Source organism: Branchiostoma floridae, chromosome 18, assembly GCF_000003815.2.
Source record: "Branchiostoma floridae strain S238N-H82 chromosome 18, Bfl_VNyyK, whole genome shotgun sequence".
Lineage (NCBI taxonomy): Eukaryota > Metazoa > Chordata > Leptocardii > Amphioxiformes > Branchiostomatidae > Branchiostoma > Branchiostoma floridae.
The window spans coordinates 13,638,528-13,661,770 of NC_049996.1; the positions used below are offsets into that span (position 1 = coordinate 13,638,528).

A 23,243-nucleotide genomic window follows, 5' to 3' on the forward strand; every position below is an offset into this window, starting at 1 on the left:
ACAGAAAATGGAGCGTTTCTGGTAGATTTTAGCTCGTGGTTGAACTGAACAGACTGAACTGTTGAAACAAAGAAGGGGTTGGCAAGTGGAAGACAGAACAATCTTTTAACTTTTTCAGTGAAGAGATTTTGGACCTATAAATATATGTCCTACTAACCCACTTAACTCACTTGTCCTATACTTTGCTCACACAATATCAGTTGTTTTCATTTTTCGTTGTCTATTTGTACCAGGCACTTGTGTTGTAACCCATGCGCCATTAGTCTCTGCGCAGTGGCTAGGCAGTACGAAAGAAGATGTTTAATTACGACAAAAACTGCGAACATGAAACGAGCATGAAAATTTCCACACTTACAGTAACACCCCTGAAACCTGTCCACACCCACAAATATTTGCCGCACCTTAACTTGCACACGTAAGTTCTGTTCCACCAGACAACTGACGCACTCGAGGGCGAGACACGGAGGTGAACACATCGCACTTCTTCCACTTCTTTGTCATTTTCGGTAAGTCTCTCATACATTCACTTCATGTTGAAATTCCCCCGAGATCTAGGGCTGGTTTCACATTTTTACTTGATTTGTCCCTTAAGCTTTGTTTTGGATTTGCCCTTTGGTTTGATACGGATCTCCATTTATTTAGTGATATGTCACTATTTTTCCTGGAGTCCGGGTGATTTGTAGAGAATCACCAACTCTAGACAGAAGGATTTGCACCGTCGCACACTAGGGCATGCCCTTACTCTTTTTCAAAAGGTGTGGTGGGTTCTTTAACGTGCGTGACGTGTGGCTCTCCCCAAACACGGGAATTCCATTTAATGTCCTCTCCAAGGGACGGCCGTAGCCAAAGCTAGGGACTAATTTGTAATTTGAGTGAAGTGAGGAAAGTAAAGTCTAAGTTTACCTCAGTCTGTAAAGTGCCTTTTACAAGGGCACAAGATCGGTGACATGGCAGGTTTTGATTCCAGGACCTCTTGGGCCTGAGCCCAAAGTGCTGCCGATTACGCTACGCGATCTCACACAGCAGTTTGTCTGTTTAATGGTAGAGAAAAGAATTTCGTGCCTGCTAATACCTTTGCAGGAGGGTCTGAAGGCTATTTTCCATAAGGTGTGGGCCTTAATTAAATGCCCTGTAACTCCCCATAATTTGTAGGGAACCTATTTCATTTTATGTAATTTGTATTGAGGGTAGGAAAATTTACCGTACAACGTAGCCAGTGCATTTCACATAAAGCAAAATCGAGCCTAAAAATGCACCATAAATTGTAGCCTGGTCTTACAGTGTAAGCTGTAACATAGTCTACCGCCAAATTTTGCCTCTCAAACTACAGGAAGTTGCATTTAAGACGGTCCAGATGTCGAAATTGCGACGCCTCTCACCTTCAGCTATCCATATAGCACTAACACGCAGTTACAAGTTTTGGGTAGCTGTAACACACAGCTACAAGGTTTGTGTAGTTGTAACACATGTGAAGCTACAAGACTCAATACATTAAGCTTTATCCTATACCTCTATTTTGTACCTTTGTCATGCAATAAAGTTTAATTGTCATGCAATAAAGTTCTTCTTCTTCTATGTTGTTGTAGCACACAGCTACACAGCTGGGGTAGTTGTAACACACAGCAAACAAAGTTTGAGTAGCTGTAACACATGCGAAGCTACAAGACTTAACACATGTTGTACCACAGCTGCAGACCACAGCTTTATAGGACAGTAAATAGTCTGTGTTAGGTTCTGCTACTGACCCCTTAAAGTAAAACAGACCACTTTGTCAAGCGTTTCTTTGTCTCCCTCTCTTGATGTCTCATGCTGCATGTTGAGGGGGAAATCCATGACTGTTTGATAATTTCTCTTCTATGTTCCATCCAGGTGAAACACTAAGCCACCAAACTTCGACAGGATGGCATCCGAACCACCCATGTGTGGCGAAATGGGACTCCCCCGCTACGAGGGAACTCTGGAAACAGCTTTCATTTACAAAGAGATAGATCGGCCCTTGGCTCTATGTGCTCTGGTAAATTTTAGAACCGTTTTATCATTTGAGTCACAGCTCTTTCAGCCTCTTTGTGTAAGTTCTTAACTAAGAAATTATTTCAACTTTGTGCTCCAAATCATTTAGTTTAGCTTCTGATGTGAAATCATCAGGTTACATGTATGTTTAACATGACTGTTATTTAGCAGACCACACAGAGGTATGTAGAGTATCAAGCAATAGAAAACAGCTGTACTATTGGTGACATGTCATTAATTACTAGAAGTGGGTTATTACCAATACTTAGGCCACACCAATTTTATTTGTTGCTTCTTGGATTTAAAAAAGAATCAAGTCCCGAGAAAAGATAATGCAGATTTTCTATTACAAACCTGTAAATATCACAATTCAGAGCCACATACACATAATATTATATATATATAAAATCAGTCTATTCAGAACATTAGTAACAAATCAAAGGAAGGGATTCATTGTATGAAACATGCCATTAATTTAAAATTCTCAGGCGTTTTTTTTGTTTTGTTATTTAAGCCGTATATTTTCATCTTGGACCTTATTATTAAATTATCATTTTCGTTTTTTTTCTTGCTGGTCCGATTGAAAAAAAAAATCCGAGAAGCAAGAAATAAAATTGGCGTGGCCATCAATTTAGGTCATGTCCTCATCTGATACATGTACCTTGCAGTTCCAGAACCAGATGGCGGACGCCCTCAATGACGGCAAACCGTTTGATGAGTACGTCCCAATCGCGTACAAGACACAGGTGGTTGCTGGGACCAACTACACCATTCGGGTAATGTTATCTTTTTTTGTGGTTTATACTAGTTGACCATGCAAAAGTCACTGTACTTTTTGTCGTGTCAATTAAGCTTGAATTTGTTGTTATCCTGCTACACATTTTGTATGTTGTCCTAACATTTGCCATCAGTGTAACGCAGGGCTCTAGCCAGCTCGTCAGCTAATTCCCATTGTCGCGAAAACACTATTCAAGGAGTTAGAGAGACTGAAGTGAGACCTTGAAAAATGGGTTTTTAATGAGATTACCGTATGCGAAACGGCACCGACACACATTGTCAACAATCATAACAATAGTAAAACAAACAGTGTGTGGCTTTTACAGCCGTAGACTGCATCTCCAAGCCACCTGTAGCTTCCAACCAGGATTTTTGTCTATCAAGGTTGACGGATTGGTTTTAAAGTTTTTCCGTCACACACAGTAAATTTCTGTCAATTGACAGAAAAACGGACGCTGGCTAGAGCCCTGGTGTAACCACCCTGATGACCTTAAACTTTATATGTAATTAGGGCTGCTAGGTTAGAGATTTGGCCGAAGTCTTTAAAAAAAAAAGAAATTAAAAGAAAAAAAAGATAATCCCTACCTATTAACATAAATGTATGAAACAAGTGAGATGCTGGCTTTAAAAACTTATATGTGACATTCTCTAATTGCAGATCAAGACTGGTCCAAAGAGTGAGATTGGGATGGAGGTTTTCTGGCCCTTAGGCTCCGGCCTCCCGAAAATGACCGACTGCTACCATTGGGGGAAGAAAGGCGAAGGTCCTAGAGTTCTTTCGGCCACAGTAAACAATTAATTTGTTGATTCATGGATTTAAAATTCTGGGAGGAAACTTGAATATATGACTGTATTCAATCCGTAAAACTGAGTGCACTAAGGCATATACCTGGTCCTCAGGCTTTGTTTTCATTATGGTTTTCCAGCTAAGCATCTTTTTTCTCTTCAGTTTTTTAAAATCCGTGAACCAACAAATTAAATTGGTGTGGCCTGGTAGTAGACTGCCCGGCCACCAGTGCATCGCACATATTTACTGTGTCATGTAGTCAGAGTTTACTATGTCTGAATGTACGAAGCAAAGGGAAGGTTTTGATGTGTAGTTTTCAACAGTGTGAGTTGACAGGAAGCTTGACTTAACACAGTAAATATGGTGAACATATCCTAACAGCATTTCTGAACAGCTTTCAGTAGTCATGTCTGTGGACACTTAGCAAAATCTGTGATTTTTACTATCATACAGATTATAAACTGCGCTAAAGCTTCATATCCGAACATTAAACCACTGCAAACTCTAGTTAACAACTTTTCTTCAGCTGTTATAATTTTACATGTACATCATATCGAATACTGTAAATGCATTTAAGTTCGCGGAGATTTAATTTCGCGGTAGCGGTAAAATGGACTTTTCGCGGTGGATTTAATTTCGCGGTAGCACCATGCACTGTAGTCTCTTACTGTTGCGGAAAAATTTTCGCGGTGGTTTTAAATTCGCGGTGAAGCGGCCGCCGCGAAAACCGCGAATATTAATCCACCGCGAAAGTTTCTGCATTTACAGTATATTAATGCATGACGAGTTAAAAAAGAGTTCCTAACCTTGAATTCGCCCAGCTTGGGTGGCATCTTGAATAAAATGGGAAAGTGTGGGAAACTTTTTGTGTTGATGTAATTATTTATTACATTTCTGTGTAGGAATCTTCTAGACACAATTTTACTGCCCAACAGTTACACACAGGACTGCTATATGCAAGCAAACGTATGCAAGTAAAGTCTTTTTTGACACTGAACTTCGAACATGTACTCAGACTGACATACAATAAGACTGGACGTTTGGTCAACATGAATACTGGAAAACTCCTTTCTCCTGGCACTGTGACAAGGTTAGACAAGTCTTCAAGAATTGTCCTATCAGACAAGCACATAAAAGATTTACTCGCCCGAACCAATTTTTCACTTGCCCAAAATTAAAATGTCACTTTCATATGCATTTTCACATCCAGGAATGGAATTCTTATTACATGTATTACCTCTAGTTTTCTATATGTTAACCATTGCTTGATGTCATGACTGTAAGAGTAACAAGTATATCAAAGTCTCACTCAATGGAAAAATCTTACTTGCCCAATTGGGCAAGTGGGGCAGGTCATGTATACGTACTTGCCCAATCACTCAGCTGCTGCACTTTCACTTGCCCTAGACAATTAAAATTGGGCTAGTGGACTTGTCCAACCTGCCCACAAACATGAATGAATTTGTAGAAACCAGCTGCGATTTAACTCTGACCCAAACCCCATGCCCCAACATATGGCCTCAGGCATCTTAGTTTTTACTGGCCCAAGTTTACTAAGTAAGCAGAAGCCTATTTGTAACAGCCTACTGGTATCTTTCCAACCAGCCTTTCTGATTTTTCAACTAATTGAAACTAACCACGTAAAAATGCCCTGGAATGCACTAATGAACTGGGCGGGCCAACAACACTACCAGCAACGTAGAGATACAATGTAGCAGAGAGGTGTGTGTGTGTGTGTGGGGGGGGGGGGGGGGGGGGGGTTTTTCCCCATGGTCATGGCATTGGACCACTGCACCCTTGTTCCTTGTTCCCTCTTTAAACAAGAATTTTGCCAATACAAACATGATTCAAATGGCGATGATTGTCTTCTATAGTTTACTGGAGGTGAACATAAGACAAGACAAGCCTGGATGTTTAGTGTAATTTATTTATTCATGATCAGTTTACCCCATTTAGTGGATGGATTGATCCTACGGTTTTAGCAGCACTTTTTATTTTTGCCGCATTTTTGCTGTCTTTTTTTCGCCCTCGCACATTAGTTTTGGGGTCTCTGTCTAGAGGATGTCATCCATAGAATTAAGTCAGCGTGGCCTTACTCACATTCAAACTAGTCTCTACCAGACTCCGAGTCACTGGAAAAAACGTAGAAATGGAACAAATAGAGGAGTAAGCCGGCCAGAGAACTATAGCTGGCTAGGGAACAGCGCGCAGCCGGCTATTACAGTTTTCTGGCCAGCTTACTCCTCTATTTGTTCCATTTCTATGTTTTTTCCAGCGACCCAGAGTCGGGTAGAGACTACATTCAAACCTAGGGAAGGGCTTGCAAAGGTTACTACTGCACAGGTTAATTAGACATAATCGGTGTGTTAATGTCATTGGCTATGGGAACGGGTGGAGCTGTCATTCGGTCCATTTATCTTGTCACTTTTTAGGTGTTTGATGACTGTGTGTGCACAGGGGGTTCAACTGTTCAGGATGTCATGTCACACACCTGTGATATCAAAGACGACTGCCGCCCAAACTGATCCAGCAACTAACTTTTTTTCAAAATCTTGATTTGCGTTCAAAACATGTTGTAGATTCTGTGCAAGTTTGAAATCTCCGTTTGGGATTCGGACCAATTATTACTGCTCAACAACTGGACGTCATTCCGTACGGAACTGCACAAGTTCTGACAAGTTCAATACCAAGACATATCACCTCTTTTACACCCTTCTGATCCTATGACGAATCGTAGACATTCTGTCTATCTATTGAACATTCGTCAAGCACTATATGACGAATCATCCTGGACCAGTCAGTGTTTTGAAGCAAAAACAACTCTGTTAGTGTCAACGCCCCCCTCCCCAGCCGAACTTACCATCGTCTGTCTCCTCTCCTTCCGATTCTATCACCTCTTCAATGCTATCGTCCTCAAACTCAGCGCAAGAGTGTCCTTGTCTTAGCTGTTGGGTCCGGAATATCTTTTTGAAACCCTCAAATCACATAGAATTCGATTGAACAGACAGGAAAGTGACCGGCGGTTCGACTGATGTCAACAAAATCAAGAATCCCGCCAGGTCATCAGGTCAGGTCAGAGGTCAAAACGTTTAGTGACATCTAGCGATAGAAAGAAAAACTGCAGTTGCAGCACGTTGAAATGCAGTTTGTTACCTCCATGAAATGTCATGGAGGTTATATTTTTTCCTGCGTTTGTGTGTGTGTGTGTGTGTCTGTCTGTCAACAAGATAACTCAAGAACGGCTTAATAGATTGGTTTCATACTTGGTGTGTTGGTAGGGTGTGATGAAAGCTGGAAGTGATTTATTTATTTAATAGATTTTGGGCCCCCTAGCGGCTCCCCTTGGTACTGCAGCGCAACTTCAGGTTTGGCTATTTAGGTGTTCTGAATTTTTTTGAAGGTGTTCACGATTTTTATGTGTTAGATAGCTCTTGTGTTCAGGAAGAAATTACATAAGTTTGGGCCCCCTAGCGTTTAGTTTGGGGATAGCAGGGGCATTTTTGTCAAAAACTTCTGACGAGGATAACTCAAGAAGGGAACAACGGATTTTCATGATTTTTGGTATGTAGGTACCTTAGACAATGTTGTACAAGATAAAATACTAATTATGCAAAATAGGAGTACATTTGCATAATTAATGAGAATATTCTATCATAGCAGTTTTTTCAATGCATCTCTTGTCCCGGACGTGATATGGTCGTGACATTTGAATGATAGATAGATTCTAGCGTCATAACAAAGTGGCGCAAGATTCAGTCCCCTTACATGCAATTGTGGAACTGCAGGGGCTTTTTTGTCAAGACACTCCAAAGAGGATAACTGCAGAAAGGAAAGATGGATTGCCTGTATTTTAGGTATGCAGGTAGCTTGGGTAGAGATGTTCATAATGATATGCATTTTATGCAAATGAGGACTTAATTTGCATAATTAATGAGGAAATTTTATAATTCCATTGTTTGTAATAACTGGACATCGATAAATGTAACACTTGTTAATTATAATCGGTGGAACATATCCAATATGCAAGTGAGGAACTTATTTGCATAATTTATGCAAAAATTGCAAAACAACTTAATGATCTGAATTGGGAATTTTACTTGTGACATGTGTACTGTACGTTATTCAATGATGAACAACACCATGCATAAATCATGTTAATTTGAAGTCATTTGCATGAAATGAACAAAAGCTCTAAATATTCATGGAGGTATGAGGTCGCCGAACTCTAGTTTACAAAATAAAGTTACATTGCATAAAATCTGCGTTCATAACATGATGAATATGTTGCGAGTCTCTTACTCAATGATATTTTATCAATCCTCCTTGTCATTCTGAATACCCTTTTATTACCGGACCGGGTATGGAATGAAAAAAAAAGAAAAGAAAAGGAGTCTGAATTGCGTAACGTTTAAGCGTACTAGTTTACCAGACCAGTGGAATACTAGTTACCTGCCATAAGTACGATGGAGCAAAATGTCAGTAAGCCCACTCTTCAATCAGCGGTTGGAGGGGATAAATTATGACCTTCTTCTACATTTCATTCAATATCTGTGTATATAAAATGCGACGTCGACCAAGTAGTGTGCGGCCAGAAAACGGGACATACATTAATGAAAAAGGCCATAATTTTCCACATCGACGTCTGCTTGGACTCGTTGGAGAGTACATGAACCAATCGAGTTCCGTTTCGACTGTTCTTGGCAATCTACATGAAAGGTCGTTCTTTATGAGGGCCATCAATTTTATCCGAACAATCTAATCTGTGTTAAAAGGAGCCGCAACTAAACATTTACTGTCTTTAATAGTATGTTCGTGATTCTCTGTCTGAGTTCAATGTTGTACTTCGTATAGAAGCCGCTAAAGGCGTTGCTGTGTGGTCCACAAAAAGTTTATCTCCAAGCAGATATGAGGATCAGCGTTTCATTCACAGAGTTTTACGACTGTTTTTGTAACATTTAGTACTCTCTTCTAGCATTTCGTTTTCAACGATTGACCCTTAAAATTCCATTGCAATAAAAGAGTACTAAATGTTGAAAATAAAGGCGCAAAATTAAGCCTGATTTTCAAGTTTGCTTGTACTGACCTTGGAGATTAATTGAATGGTGTACACTGAACAGTACTTTGTGGACCACACAGCAGCGCCTCTAGCGGCTAATTTACAAAGTACAGCATTAAACTCAGGGGAACAGTTACTACTGCAAGTTATTTCCTGCATTTCTGCCTCATCTCAAGGAGATTTACTCACGATGACCATGAAACTTTACCTTTTATATCTTTTGCTTTCTGACCAATTTAATCAAGTTTCAAGGTCTTTGCTTTCCTTCGCCTAGAAGGCAATGTTTTCGGTGCTGTTTGTGTGTTGGCGTGTCTCCGGACAGAATAACCTCAGAAACTGTCTATGGATCTTTATGATATATGGTAGGAGGGTGAGGGGGTCTGGAAAAACGACGGTCAAGATCAATAATTCCTCCTTGCGGCTTTCCAAGGCAATGCAATGGAACGTTGGTTTTGATACCTCATGTCCTGGACATGCCATGGTACTGTTTTTAGTAGTAGATAGATCTTGCTAAAGTAAAAGTACGATGTCTTGTTTCCATGACCAAGATCAGATCAAGTGACTTTTTGATTCAACCAGGATGGGACTACCTGATTACTTGACCTTGACATGTCACGCCCAAGGTCACAGGAAATCCCTACTACGTGTGCTGTGATTTTCCGCTTCATTAAGAAGCTAGTGAGCCGACTGGCCGTCTTAATGCTCATGACAACATGTCTTAAGAAAGGCGATATGCGCGAGGAATGTCTCCAAGTCTGTGGAACACTGAGATGTTTGTATTGTTGCACAAACAAATTTGAACGTCAGATTTCGATTTTCTTAAATTTCAATGTACAATAGGGTATAGGAAATACACGGTAGTGCCGTGCTTAGCTGAAAACTGCCTGTTATGACATATTAGTGGTGACACATAACAGATATAAAATCACACAGATATAAAATCAAACACATGCAGTCGGGACCAAATCACAACCCCCTCACACCATCCTCAATGTTTTAAAACCTTCTGGGTCTATCTAATAAAATATGACGTGAATCTAAACATCTAGACCAAAAAATGACGTAAATTAAGACGTTTTCAGCAAAACCTGACGTGAATTTAGACGTCTCGAGCAAAAACTGACGTAGATTTAAAAGTCTTGAGCAAAACCTGACTTGAATTTAGACGCTTTGAGCGAAACCTGGCGTGAATTTAGACGTTTTGAGGAAAATCTGACGTGAATTTTGACGTTTAGAGCAAAACCTGACGTGAATTAATTATTTAGAAGCTTTGAGCGAAAGCTGGCGTGAATCTAGACGTTTTGAGCAAAAGCTGGTGTGAATTTGGAATTCTAGACCAATAAACGACGTGAAAAAATCTAAGGACCAGACTGAAGACGTACATCAACTTCTCTTATCGTAGCCCAGCCAACCGGTCTACCATGTGATTCTGGATGGCTGGTTTTAGTAGTAGCAAAGTTTCCCATGAGCTTTTGGACGTTTTTGATTTCTTCTGTCAGCCCGGTAGGTCGTTTTGCAGTGCGGGTGGGTTCGTTTGCGTGTACACACTTAAAAAAACGTCAGTCTGTCTGCTTTACCTGTTGTACAGGCAGTTCTGTCAGGGCCTGGAGACTGATGGCGAAAATCTACCTGCCTTGGCAAAGAACGTCGTATTTGCAGAGAACGTAGACAGGGTATAACCATGGCGCTATGCACCTGCAGTAAGAAACACTGCACGTGTGGAACACCTCTCACCTGGCACTCACTTTGCCAACCTGTCTCAGGTGACGGCTAAGGTGATCCCATGTGTCACACACCTGCGCGATAGGGTTATAAATCCCCCTGTCACGCCTTGAGAGGGGTTTCACGGCTTCCGTGTCGGGGCTTTTTAGCTGTTGTGGGTGTAAACAGGGTTATTGTGGGATTATTAACCTGGGGTGAGATGTGTAAACACAAGAGGTTGGGACTCGGGGAGAAGGAACCGACCCGGGGCCACAAGGGAGTGCCTATGGAGAAGATAAACTCTCACGTGTTCTCGCGAGAGTTTGTACATGTGCGAGAATCTTCATTTGGAGCCACCCAATACCCATAGAAGCCAGTCAATTGCACAAACGTGAACACGCTGTCAGAGATTATACCTTCTTTCGGATTTAGGCTAGGAATGAAAGACTTTAAATGAAAGAATTGGAGGAAATGGAGGAAAAACCTATACAAATGGCTTTTAAGCTGTACATTTGTACATGTTTTGTCTTGTTCTGTAACTTCTAAAACAGTGAGATTCCAAACATGCGAGAGGATAATTGTTTGAATGTGGACCACCTAAGATGTTTTCAGTTACTTCTAGCCACAAAAATCTCTTAAAAGGAGCAAGAAGGAGTAACAACTGGAGAAGACATCCCCAAGAAATACTCAATTAACCCCCAGACCCCTTCCTACTTCACTAAACACGCTGCCCCTCCTCCGACGTCCTCGCGGGAAAGCTGCTCCAAATTCCTAACATAATAAAGTTGGTTCCATTCCACTTTGCGTTGACAGACATGTGCTGGAACACTCCTTTTATGCATCTACGCGAGTTTACATTAGCTTTAAAGCCGTTGCTTTATAGTGTTATCCATCATTTGTAAACGCGAGTATAGTCAATATTCATATATTGACTATACTCTACTGAGGAAACTGATGGTAACGTTATATTAAGGAAAATGATGGGACAATTGTGGATGTAAAGAAGAAAAACACAATGGTATCAAGCAATTTAGTAACTTACGGTCCTACTAGAAAACTTTTCTACAATTTTCACATCCACATAGTCGAAAAAAAAAAGAAAATGATATCGCAAGTACGTTGGTGTAATTAGCAAATTATACTTAAAGTGCAAAAATAAAAGTGTACAAAGGGTCTTCGCCACTCTACATCTTTGGGTCTACATGTATATATCTCACTGGTTTGGGATTTGTTTATAATGGGTCTGCTGAATTCTATCATCCGTCACTCAGCACCAGTTTCTAGTGCGGAAAATAAGCCCGCCTTGCGGCAAAGCTGTACCCAACCCCCACTCTCCCATCCATACTAACACTCAGAGGATGAAATCATCAGCGCTGACTGACAGCAAACAAACCTGTCTGAAACCTCCCGCCCGTCGTGCGTTGTATCTGTCAATCATCGCTTCACAGGCTTTTGAGGTTACCGTGACGTGTCAATCCAACCAATCAGGTTAATTCCGCAGATTTTACGCTGATTGCCACGCGGAATGTCTGTTAGGTCATGGTCAAAAGAATCTCTCTCTCTCCTTCCCTAACTCTGAATCTCTCTCTCTCGTATTTCTTTCAGTTCAACAGATCTCTCTCTCTCTCCTTCTCTAACTCTGAATCTCTCTCTCTCATTTTTTTCAGTTCAACAGATCTCTCTCTCTCCTTCCCTAACTCTGAATCTCTCTCTTTTATTTCTTTCATTTCAACAGATCTCTCTCTCCTTCCCTAACTCTGATTCTCTCTCTCTCTCTTTCTTCGATTTCTTTCAGTTCAACAGAGCGCTTAAGTGCGAGATTACAAAGGAATTTGGCAATATCCAATACCTGGAATCTGTTTTTCCATCAAATATATAGATACTGGATTTTCATTTTAGATGACGCCGAAGTTCGAAAGATAAAGTTTATATGAAAGCAAATATTCCCGTTCTGAATAAACGAATTGCATTTTTGCTACAAAAGAAGTTCGAACACATTCTTTATTCAGGGCAACGCTAGCTATCAAAGTGAGCTATAGTAATCTGTTTCTTTTTTCTTTTAAAATTCGATTATACGTATAATGCCCGTAAGTAAAACTTTGCTATAACTTAAAACATTACTTCTGTATGGTTCAATATGTTCTTTCCCTAAATTCATCTTTTTCTGCAGGTTTTTCGAATGGTATTCTGACCGAGCCCACTCTGACAACCCCACCGTAACCCCATGTGGTTGGTGGGCACACACCTTACTAACGGCGGGTCGAATATTTGACCCACAACTCCAGCCATCGCGCCCTCCACAATAAACAAACCTAAGTGGCTATCGCTTACCCCACCTGACAGCTATCGCCCTGTGTCCGTATTGCCAAAACGTCCGTACGTAAAGGCCTCTCCTTTCTTTCAAACACATCCCCCAACAAAGTGCGCTTTTGTTCCGTAAGACGTTGTACATGTCTTGTTTCAGGTGGAACTTGAGAGGCGATATAGACGAACACTTAACCCTAACCAACGGCAGCTTTCTTTTCATCTTGTACAAAAAGCTTGTTGATGGTGAAAGGCACTTGGGCGCGCGTGTTCTACCATTGGTCTGTAGTGTCAAAAGAAACGGTACGTCTGAGGGGGTGGGGTGGGGGGTGATGTGGGGTGTATTCTGGCATTACAATTCACGTAAACTACACGTGGTTGTTCTTTACAAGGATTAAGCCATAATTTCCACACAAAGACAATGTGGGACTTAATTACTCAAATTCTCGACCGAACAGTATACCACAACTCTGGCTTCCTTTGAGAGACTCTTGAAGTAATGGGAACGGCCAAAATGAACGGACTTGAATCATGTACCAGTTTCTCTCTATCATGTATTTTTGTATGTATGTAAAAATTGTGTAAAAAAAACTATATAGACTTATAGGAGGACTCTAAACTGTACCTCTGTTATATACTTTGTCTGACCCTTGCCTCTTCCCTCATAACCTCAATGAAAAGTGGCATGCAGCCCGATTTGAGTTTTCATGAATAAATAAAGGTTCAAACAAACATACAAACAAACAATTTGTCAGGAATGAAAATTATGACGTCATTCTTTGCAGCAGGAACTTGTGAATTTTAAGAAGGTAGGTAGCGGATCACAAGTTGCAAATTAGTTTGTGGCGTAGTAAGTTAAGGCTGTTGTGTTGGCTTAGTCTTTCTGCCAGACTCGCTGTCTACATGTATAAATACAGATCATAAACAGATACATGGCATTCACACAGCGTGCAACATCTGTAAAACTAGCTCGCAATTTGTCCACATTGATGCCATTGCAGATTCCAGCCCGGCCGTCCCGGTGTGAGGCCAATGGACGACATCCGTTTCCACTTCTGTGTTTCTTGTTGAAGCCAAAACAAGGCTCAAATAGATCGTGTCCTTAAAGGTCAGCTCCAACAGATTGAAGACAGGGTCTTTGTACAGACTTAAACTCTAGGAATTATTACATACATATGGCGAGGAAAAGAGTCAAATGCAGGTAAAAGAACAATGTGATGGACTTCAACTATTGAAACAAATCTCATCTAGTTCTCGTTCTCGTTCTAGTCCATAGTGTGCAAACTTCCTGGAGGGAATATCACGCAGACGTCCATCCCAGTCTTATTCTTTGCTGATTGGGGATTATTAAGTTACAAACGCAAGTTGTGTACTGTAGTAATAAAACGTATTCATAAGTTAAGGGATATGATATTGAAGAGAAATCAAATCGCCAAAAGGTTTGATATTCTTGGACGTCCAGTCAAAGTCATGGTCAGGGCCGAGGACTCAGTGTCTTTGTTTATACTTCGCTTTAACACCTAGTTCAGATTACTGTAAATGCATTTAAGTTCGCGGGGATTTAATTTCGCGGTAGCGGGAAAATGGACTTTTCGCGGTGGTTTTAATTTCGCGGTAGCACCATGCACTGTAGTCTCTTACTGTTATGGAGAAATGGTAGTTTTGAATTCGCGTTGAAGCGGCCGCCGCGAAAACCGAACATTAAACCACCGCGAACATTTCTGCATTTACAGTATTTAAATGTTAGGTTTTCATTGTTAAGGCTCCCGACTAACAGGAAACGGTGCCCTCTATAGGGGGCCTGGTGTCCAGACTAACAATATCCAAACAACTCTGCTTTAATTCGTTGTGAGGGAGTGCAGACACATGAGATAGGACATACACACTGTGTGAAGAATTTGCGACGAGGGTTGGGTGATTCTGCGGCCATTTAAGGCCAAGCAGTGTACTCAGCCTGAGGTAACCCACCGGGGTCCACCCACTCAGAAAGCTAGGATACAAGTTTTATCTAAAGTATGAGAATGGTTAATGTGTAGTTTTGTTGTCGCGAAAACATTTGCTGTACTGCTATAGGTTTTTGAAGTGTGTACTTGTATAATTGTGTAATCCCTAGGCGGATATTGGGGTGAAAAAATCGTGAAATTCTTTGTCAGAAAACCAGACAGGTTAGAAAATGTAACCATCTTCTAGTCCAACATCTGCTTGGTGATTGCATTGTCTAATAACAAACTGCACGATCGAGTACATTGTCATTGGACCAATAAGAATCGAGCTTTTTCGACAAGTTTTACTATTGTTTAAACGAAGGGCTAAAAAAAGAAAATGGTGCGTGAAATTAAAACGGAAAAGATTCAAACTACCGATGCAATGAATTAGAACGCGTGAAACGTGCGTGAAATTATAGCATGAAAGGCATGAAAAGCCCGTGACTACAGTATTCTTCCAATACAGTGACAGTTTTTAAAGGCATACCTGCAAATTTTCGATGTCTTGCAGTACATTTTGTTCACACATATGGTTGAGCTAGACCATATATCTATGCCTTTTGAAACTGTCAATGTTGGAAGAATATTGTAGTAACGTTAACTGTATTCATACATGACTGATGAACCGCTTTAAAACGATGAAAAGCTCGGAAATTTCAGCGAACCGGAACGTTTGTGGTGTTTCTGGGTCGTTTGTGGTCGTTTGTGGTGTTTAGGCAGACCGAACCGTCCCTCCTCCTACCGTGTATGTTACTGTTGGAAGAATATTGTAGTAACCGTATGCATACATGACTGATGAACCTCTTCAACGATGAAAAGCTCGGAAATTTCTGTGAACCGTCCCTCCCCCTACCGTGTGTGTTACTGGACAGTCCCCCAGTCTACACTCCGGGGGTGTATTGAGTTTAGGACGGACGGAGTCGACCATAAACCTGACGGACTGGAAGATAAACTGGAGACCGGAGAGAGGAATCAAATGAAAACACACTCTAACGCGATTTCCATGGGGAATCAATCGGACGTGGACTGTTCACGTAGGCGGAGGGATATTCTAGGGAATGTGAAAGGACAGGTTTGAACCGCGACGTCGGATGGAGTTTGTAGCGGTCAGCAGCTGTCTTTTTTAACGGGTTTGTTCAAAGCAAGGCCATATGACCACTTGTAAGCAATAAGTCGTTGGGTGAAGGAAATAGTTATTCGATCAAGGAGATAGCGGTGAACATTGGTTTTGAAGACTGAAGGGGACATTAGCACAATGTAGATAGGAGGGAAACCGTTGTCATTGGGAGAGTTCCACAGTTTGGCAGTCTAAGGAAAGAAGCTGTTACTGTAGAAGGACTTTGAGACTGATAATTTAACAGTATTATGATGTGAGTTGGAGGAAAACCTAGTGTTGCACTGAAAGGCTCCCCCTTGGAATATACTCTCCAAGCAGAGGTTAGGCTCCGGCCTGTTCTTATATAGACATCTTGTTAAGCGTTTTTGTCACCTTCTTAGTCATTTTCAATGGAAGTATATGCAGAGAAAAGCTGACAAAACGGAAAGACCGAATAAAAAGGCGTCTAAAACATACCGGAGCCTACCGTCTGCTTGGAAAGTCCTCAGAATTATCCGAAGTGTAGGATTTATTTGGCTGCGTTGCTGTTCTAAAATCGATTGATGGAGGCTTTTGATTTACGACAGAAGTTGATGAATCACATAGAGTTCCATTAGAAGAACATGTCAGAGAATTAGAGCTAAGGAGACTTAAAAGCAAGATCAATCATCTTATTATGCTATCTTGATTTATGCCTATAAACTTTCTGTCAAGTATACACATCGACAGTGCTCCTATCTTTTGACAACGTCGTTGGAATTAACTGGCATGTGAGACTTGAAAAATACAACTATCATTAAGACTACTTTGTCTACGACATATACCGTAGGTATTCTTGCAGTATCCTATGCTGTTTTCTACACGGAACCATCACTCCAATGACAATAGTAACAAAGTTAGATACAGACACAATAAATGTACGTAAGTGTACGTACTAATTCTTATTCCAGAAGATAAGTGACCTCTTCGGCCAGTACTGAGCATGGTAAATGATACGAGCCCTACAGCTGGAAGAACAGCGTTGCTAGGCACGACATCGTACCAACTGCATCCAGTGATTGGATGGTTTCCTTTTGTAACAGTGACAACTCCACCTTTCCAGGACAGACTACAGAAATACACAAATGCTTAATCAAATTGAGGGCTTGCTCCCGGCCGGGCAGTCATAAAATTACCTTCCTAGCCATCTAAATTTACGGCAAAATCGAAACGTCTACAGTTAGTGTTAGTCCGTGAGCCAAAAGTCTGTACCCATTTTCTCTCCAAGCAGATGAAAGATTGCAGTGTGCGGGTTTTGTGACAGCGTTACCCTAACCCGACTATCAGAAAACGTTTAAAGGCACATTATGTACAGTTTCCCTTTTAGAAATAGAAATAATAGAAACTATTCTCGAGAACAAAACCTTTATGTGAATGGCATGTACCACTATACAGTATATCTGCATCATAATATCGTCTTTCATGTGTTTCTGAATAAAGCAAGCTGAACAGGGCCTGCTTAAGTTTCGGACACCATCTGAAACTAGACCTTATCTCACACCATGCTGTACACTGGCTTGAAACATCGTATAGTGCAATGATTTTGTAACCTCCCTCCCTAGATATTGGTATGCAATTCTGTAGCGTTGATCTTACTTACTATGAAAAGAAATGGTAGGACAATCCACGGTCCATATTGTCTATGTCACATTCTAGAAATGGTTTTCCAAAACCCCAACATCTGCTCGGAGATTGGCCATTTCCCGCCAAGTGCCCAGTGGAATATATTTGACATGGTGGCGGAGTATTTGCGGAATTCTGGGGCAGGATTTTCCTCAGTGTGGTACAGGGTTGGCTGAAGGTTGGCAAACTCTCGCTGTCCAAACAGTTGTCCGCAAAGGCTCGACCCCTGAGGGCGAGCGCTCATTTTCCCTTCCTCGAGAGACACCGCACAAAATATCGTCTGCACTCCTGTCACTCAAGCCCGCCTCCCCTCGCCCAGAATACCACCTATTGGATACAGTCTAAGTGTAGGGTCTTGTTAAGAGGCACTCGAATGAATGGGACCCGGCGATCACATGAGCCCCGGACTATAGAGGCCAGCTCGTACCCTTTGTGTATGGTAGCCAGACCTTCAACAAATAGCAGGGCTCGACGTATTTTCGGTACTCTCCAGTTTGGAACGCAGTCTGGCCGTACTACAGGGGGCGTTTTTAGTACACGGTAGTAGCGTACAAGCCCGGTCAAGTCCCCCTGGGGTTCGCTTCACCTGAGCGCGTCTCTATGCTAATGTCAGTCGTCAGTCTTGGGCCCTGAATCCCGCATCGGACGCGTTTGCCCGAACAAGAGTTATGTACGAAGATGGGACCAGCTCGTCTGGAGCGGCCGGGAGAGTGAGGATCGGCGGGAGGACACCAAGATGAGACCGAGGGGATTTTACCTTTTTCTCGGAGCCGTTCTGGGACTTCTCGGGCCTTCCTATCATGCACAGGCGTCCGAGGGCGGAGATGTTCTAGCCGAGTACAAGAACACGGTTGGTGCCATTTTGTAAAGGGGAATTACACAAGCGTTAGTAGGCATATCTATTACAAGTGAAGTATGGTTCTATGTAATCATAGTGTACACTCTACGTGTAGTGGGCTGTACGAGCGGTCCCGACGGGCGCACCCCTCACTTCGGAGCCGTCTGCTGTTATCGTTACGAGACCTCCAAGGGTCTTTCCCTAACCTTTTCCCAACTTGTGTTTTGTCTGTCGTGAGTCTACTTAGCGTCTAACATTTTGGTACTTTTCTTTTACGTATCATAAATTGTGATGGTAGTAAAAACGTTACAAGGCCCGCTTTATGTTATACATCATGTACAGTTTATCGGGTAGACTGTTTTGACTGTAACAATAGGTATCGTTTGAGACTTTGTTGTAAAGCGTGCCTCCCTCGTACCTACTAAAGCGCTTTATAAAAGGCCCACGGTGCACCTATCTCATATAAAGTTAATGTTCGAGCGTAAATTTACCTTCACTCGATACTTCTGCCATGTGGACTGACTTAACACCGGGTTCCGTGAGGACCAAGGCACAGGCGAGGCTCCTTATTGACCCTACTTCCTTTAAGATCCTAGTGTAATCTTAAATCGTCGTCGTGTCTTGAAATTAAAACACCGCTCTGTCTCGGGGAGCTATTTGGTAGTCTGGAGGCATAGTTCGCGTTAGGACCGTCTGACCAGCCAGGACACATAAAGCGCTCACTGGTTAAGATAATCTGGTTAGAGGTGTGGATTGGTTCATTTGGAAACGGGGTAAGAAGGGGCAAACGTAATCATCTTTACCGATCAGAAACAAATGGGATAGTGGCCTTATTTTGATCAAGCCTGAAGCGCTTCAATATCTTACCCCGGCAATTGAGGTACAAAAAGGCACACCCCCTTTTTTCACGGTTGCATATCGCTATGTATGCTTCCATATATTTACGTACTCTTTGGATATCTTTGCGTATTTTGTTGGATATCTGGAAGGGTTTCTGTGCCCATGCACGTTACAAATAAGATATTGCTCAGCCTTATGTGCGGAATGGCTATATCTTCCCTTGGAAACTGAGCCACTACGATTCACCCCTTATATGCAATCGCATATATCGTTATGCGTGCATATATTTAATATTTTAGGTACTTTTGAGGATATCTTTTGGCATTTGTTGGGTATCTTACCTGATTTCTGTATCCGTATATGTTTCAAGTAAGAAATATTGGGTAAGCGTGTACCGAGCAATTGCGAAAGAAAGCAGAGCGAAGATTATCCCCAGTCTGAGCCCCTCTCAGTCAATAGCATCCTCCGGCCATCTGTTTCAATAACGCCTGATGCTTTTGGCTGCGGTGTTTTAAATGATTTCGCGTTTGGGCATGACTCAATAGAAGGATAGTGTGTGATAGAGTTGGTGTCTTCTTAAGACGCCCTTAAGGCGGTTGATTCAGCCGTCCTTGGTGATCTTGGCAAGGAAAAGTCTTAAGATATTGAACATAAAGATGCTTAACGTATTGAATTCTTTTCATATCTCTATATAGCGTGTTAAGGGATTTTCTTAAGAACTTATTATCAAAAATGACCACAGTACAGATGCACCGGACAGCAAATACTATAATAGGATAACCATTGGCGGTGTTTCAGAGATAGCCCAGGGATATTAGACTCGTCTAGCAGCGTGTATTTTGGCGCGTAGTCAAACTGTAAAACGAAGAAGGCCCTCGCCGTCTCCACATGTGAGTGTTTTGTGGGCTGACCCTAACACGCCGGTTCGCCCCAACATTGCCCTTCTCCCAACCGCATCCTTGGCTTGTCTCCCAGCCGTCTTGAAGTCTGAGAGACAGACGCGCACACCCCTGCCATGTGAGTGGCAGACGGGCCACCTCTGGTTTGTGGCGAGAATGTTCTCTGTAGAGCCGACACAATACCGAGGTCGTGCAGGAGGTAACCTCGCGCTGATTTGTGTATTTATTTGGGCCATTGTTGCCTGCCCATTGTTGAGGAGGTAATGTTCAGTGTTGTGAATACTCACGGCTTTTCCCCGGCCGGTGTCACTTCAAGAGGGACGGTTCTTTTGGCCCTGCGGCGAAATAAAAGTGGGTGCGGGGCGTCGGGTAACACCGGGAACAGCGGCGGTGTTGTGGGTAACAGTCGCCCCCCTCTTACCACCTGCGACCTCTGTGATCCCCATAGCACACCTTGAATGGCTGCGCTAATTATTCGTACACTCAATTAAACGAATGAATGAACATATTTTAAAGCGTCCGTACTCACAGAAAGCTAGGGCAATGGAATGCGGAAAGCAGGCAAATTAACAAAATGATATTTGTGATATCCCCCATACCACACATGGCTATGCGCATTACTTGTACACTCAATTAAAGCGTCCATACTCATATAAAATGTGAAAAGTAGGCGTTTTTTTTAAATCTGTGTGATTCCGGACATCGTGAATGGTAGTATCAATTAATAACTTGTACATGTACACTTTGTTAGAATTTCCTATTCACAGACATGGAAAACTAGACATAGATATACCAATTCATTGGTCACAAATATTTGCCAAAAAAGCCATCCGTATAAAAGTAGAAATTTTTCTTTAAAAAAAATTAGAAATCCTACAACACATTGCACATGCTTTGCAGACCGTACACTATGATAGGGTCTTTACTGGGCAAAATTTTCTAACCTATCATTCAAGCACTACGTAAATAAGAAAAATGCCAAGTACATGCTAGTCTGACCCGTGGACTTAATATTTGATCCCCCCACCCGCAACCAACAAAGGAGACATAGCTACTGTGCGTGTATCATGTATATTATCAATAACGCCTTTTCTCTAGCCTCTAAACCTAATGATATATGATACACAAGAAGACGTAGTTATGTGATCAAAGTTTCAACTTTTGATTCAGCGCGAGAAAAGTGCTACATACCAAATATTGTTATCTATGAGCCCTCACACTAAGTAAATTGTCGTTACACAGTCCAAGGAGGTTAAAAAACGTGTTTTTTAACCTCCTTGCACAGTCCAATAATACCACATGACTCCCCACAAATCCCAATTATTGACAGACACGGCGAGGATTGAATACCGGGTATTGTCGTGTTCTTGCAAGCCAACTAGGCTTTTCCAGATCAAAGTATCAAGAATATTGAAGATGATAATACTCTTCTCAGCTATTATGCTTGCCCCCCAGATTTTCTTTGTGCAATGTGAACTATTTCTAGATGTCTTAATTATTTTGAAGTGACAAAGAAGTTTTTGTGTTGTATCGAAAGCCCATTATCCCTAGATACTCTCTCCCGACCTGGACAGAGACATAAATTCGTCTTTCACTGCCTCAAAGAAGAAGTCAAACCCAACAAAACTAGCATGTGTATTTCAGCATGTAATATCAACTCCCATAATTCCACCGGATGCTATAATACTGCCACAAGATAAAACTACATGAATGCAAAGTTGTTGAAAGAGTATCAGTAATCCTGAGGTACAAACACTTCAGATCTGATCAAGGAGATATTCCATCCACCACCCACATCTTAACAAGTTGCTCTTTTGCTCCCATCACTAATTGATTTTGCAAGGACAAACCAGCCAAAATCACTTCACAATACCGTCAACCGCGCCCGCCACGCCGAGAGGGACTACGCTGCCAAATTAGCAAAACCGCTAATTAAATCTGGGCGGGAAAAACATTTCACCCAGCAAAGATATGGATTAGTTTACAGCCAAAAAGTAAACAGTTAAGCGTCCACCAAATATGCGGTCTTTGACAGGTTCAGATCTTATTACCATACCGAATACTGAGCTACCTTCGGTCTTCTAATACTGAGGAACCTGTGACGTCATGGCGTAACTGGTCATGTCTGTCGTCAGAATCAAACGATAAATTGGAGATATCGTGGACGACAGTATGTACCAATCGGTACTAAGCATCCTGTGACGTCATGACGTAACTGGTCATGTTTGTCGTCAGAATCAGACGACAAACTGAAAATATCTCCATATCCTCTTAACGAGATATCATTTGTGGATGATACACCTTCACATGTTTACATGACCCAAAATGGACGACAATAGGTAGTGCTACCTCAGTACCAATCATATTATGACATCATGACGTAAATGGTTATGTTTGTCGTCAGAATCAGACGATAAACTGAAAAGATCTCCATATCCTCTTAATGAGATATCATTTGTGGATGATACACCTTCACATGTTTACATGACCAAAAGTGGACGACAATAGGTAGTGCTACCTCAGTACCAAGCATCCTGTGACGTCATGACGTAACTCAGGTCACGTCTGTCGTCAGAATCAGACGATAAAATGGAAATATCTTCGTATATTCTTAATGAGATATCCCTTGTAACAATACACCTTGACATGTGTGCATGACCCAAATATGACGACAATGGGTAGTGCTACCTCATTACCAAGCATCTTGTGACGTCATGACGTAACTCAGGTCACGTCTGTCGTCAGAATCAGACGATAGACTGAAAATAGCCGCACATACCCCATGAGTGGGGCATGAGATGACAACACGGACAAGGTGGCAGGCGACAGCGGAGTGATATCTCCGTCGGTTGGGTGAGAGATTCCTCAGGGACAAATAAACACGACTCAGACCGAACCGTACGCGTCTTGTTTAGCTTGGTAGCGCCCAAGGACAGGGGTTACATGAAGACATCTCGGATGTGTAATACGTAGAGGCACACCGACATCTGTCCAAGAAATCCTTACAATCTGAACGTTTGAGGAGAGGTATTAAATTCGCAGCAGGTCTTTCATTGGGATGGAAAGGCGAGAATCCACGTTTTCTGAATGGTGCTGTTACGTCCAAAACTATGTAAAAGAAAGATATTTACTACCCAAAAGTAATGACCATTGCACATAGCACGTCTAGAACAGAACGAAGATGCAAACACTGGAAAGCTGTAGTACCCGGGAAAGCTGCTAGGGACCCTACAATCTAAATTGGTCTTTATTTTGCTAAAACCTACATAAGAATCCATCCCAAACTTC

At 41.8% G+C, this 23,243-nt stretch overlaps 2 protein-coding genes across 2 annotated transcripts in view; both read left to right on the top strand.

Annotated features, from left to right (window-relative positions):
* Nucleotides 1-350: 350 nt before the first annotated feature.
* LOC118405856 lies at nt 351-4,140 on the top strand. The gene is made up of 4 exons (XM_035805663.1): nt 351-506; nt 1,870-2,014; nt 2,679-2,786; nt 3,446-4,140. Exons 2-4 carry the CDS (start codon nt 1,901-1,903, stop codon nt 3,584-3,586), a joined length of 363 nt encoding a protein of 120 aa, XP_035661556.1. The 5' UTR covers nt 351-506; nt 1,870-1,900; the 3' UTR covers nt 3,587-4,140.
* Nucleotides 4,141-17,547: 13,407 nt separating this feature from the next.
* LOC118406077 (matrix metalloproteinase-28-like) overlaps nt 17,548-23,243 on the top strand; it is a 33,238-nt gene continuing 27,542 nt past the window's right edge. Inside the window, exon 1 of the mRNA XM_035805938.1 lies at nt 17,548-18,228. Coding sequence (XP_035661831.1) covers nt 18,115-18,228 — 114 coding nt within the window. The 5' untranslated portion in view covers nt 17,548-18,114. The remainder of the gene's footprint in view (nt 18,229-23,243) is intronic.

Coding starts and splice junctions, on each gene's coding strand:
- LOC118405856 (XM_035805663.1), top strand. CDS start 1,901: ATGGCATCCGAACCACCCATGTGTGGCGAAATGGGACTCCCCCGCTAC. Junction 2,015..2,678: donor CCTTGGCTCTATGTGCTCTG/GTAAATTTTAGA, acceptor TGTACCTTGCAG/TTCCAGAACCAGATGGCGGA. Junction 2,787..3,445: donor GGACCAACTACACCATTCGG/GTAATGTTATCT, acceptor CTCTAATTGCAG/ATCAAGACTGGTCCAAAGAG.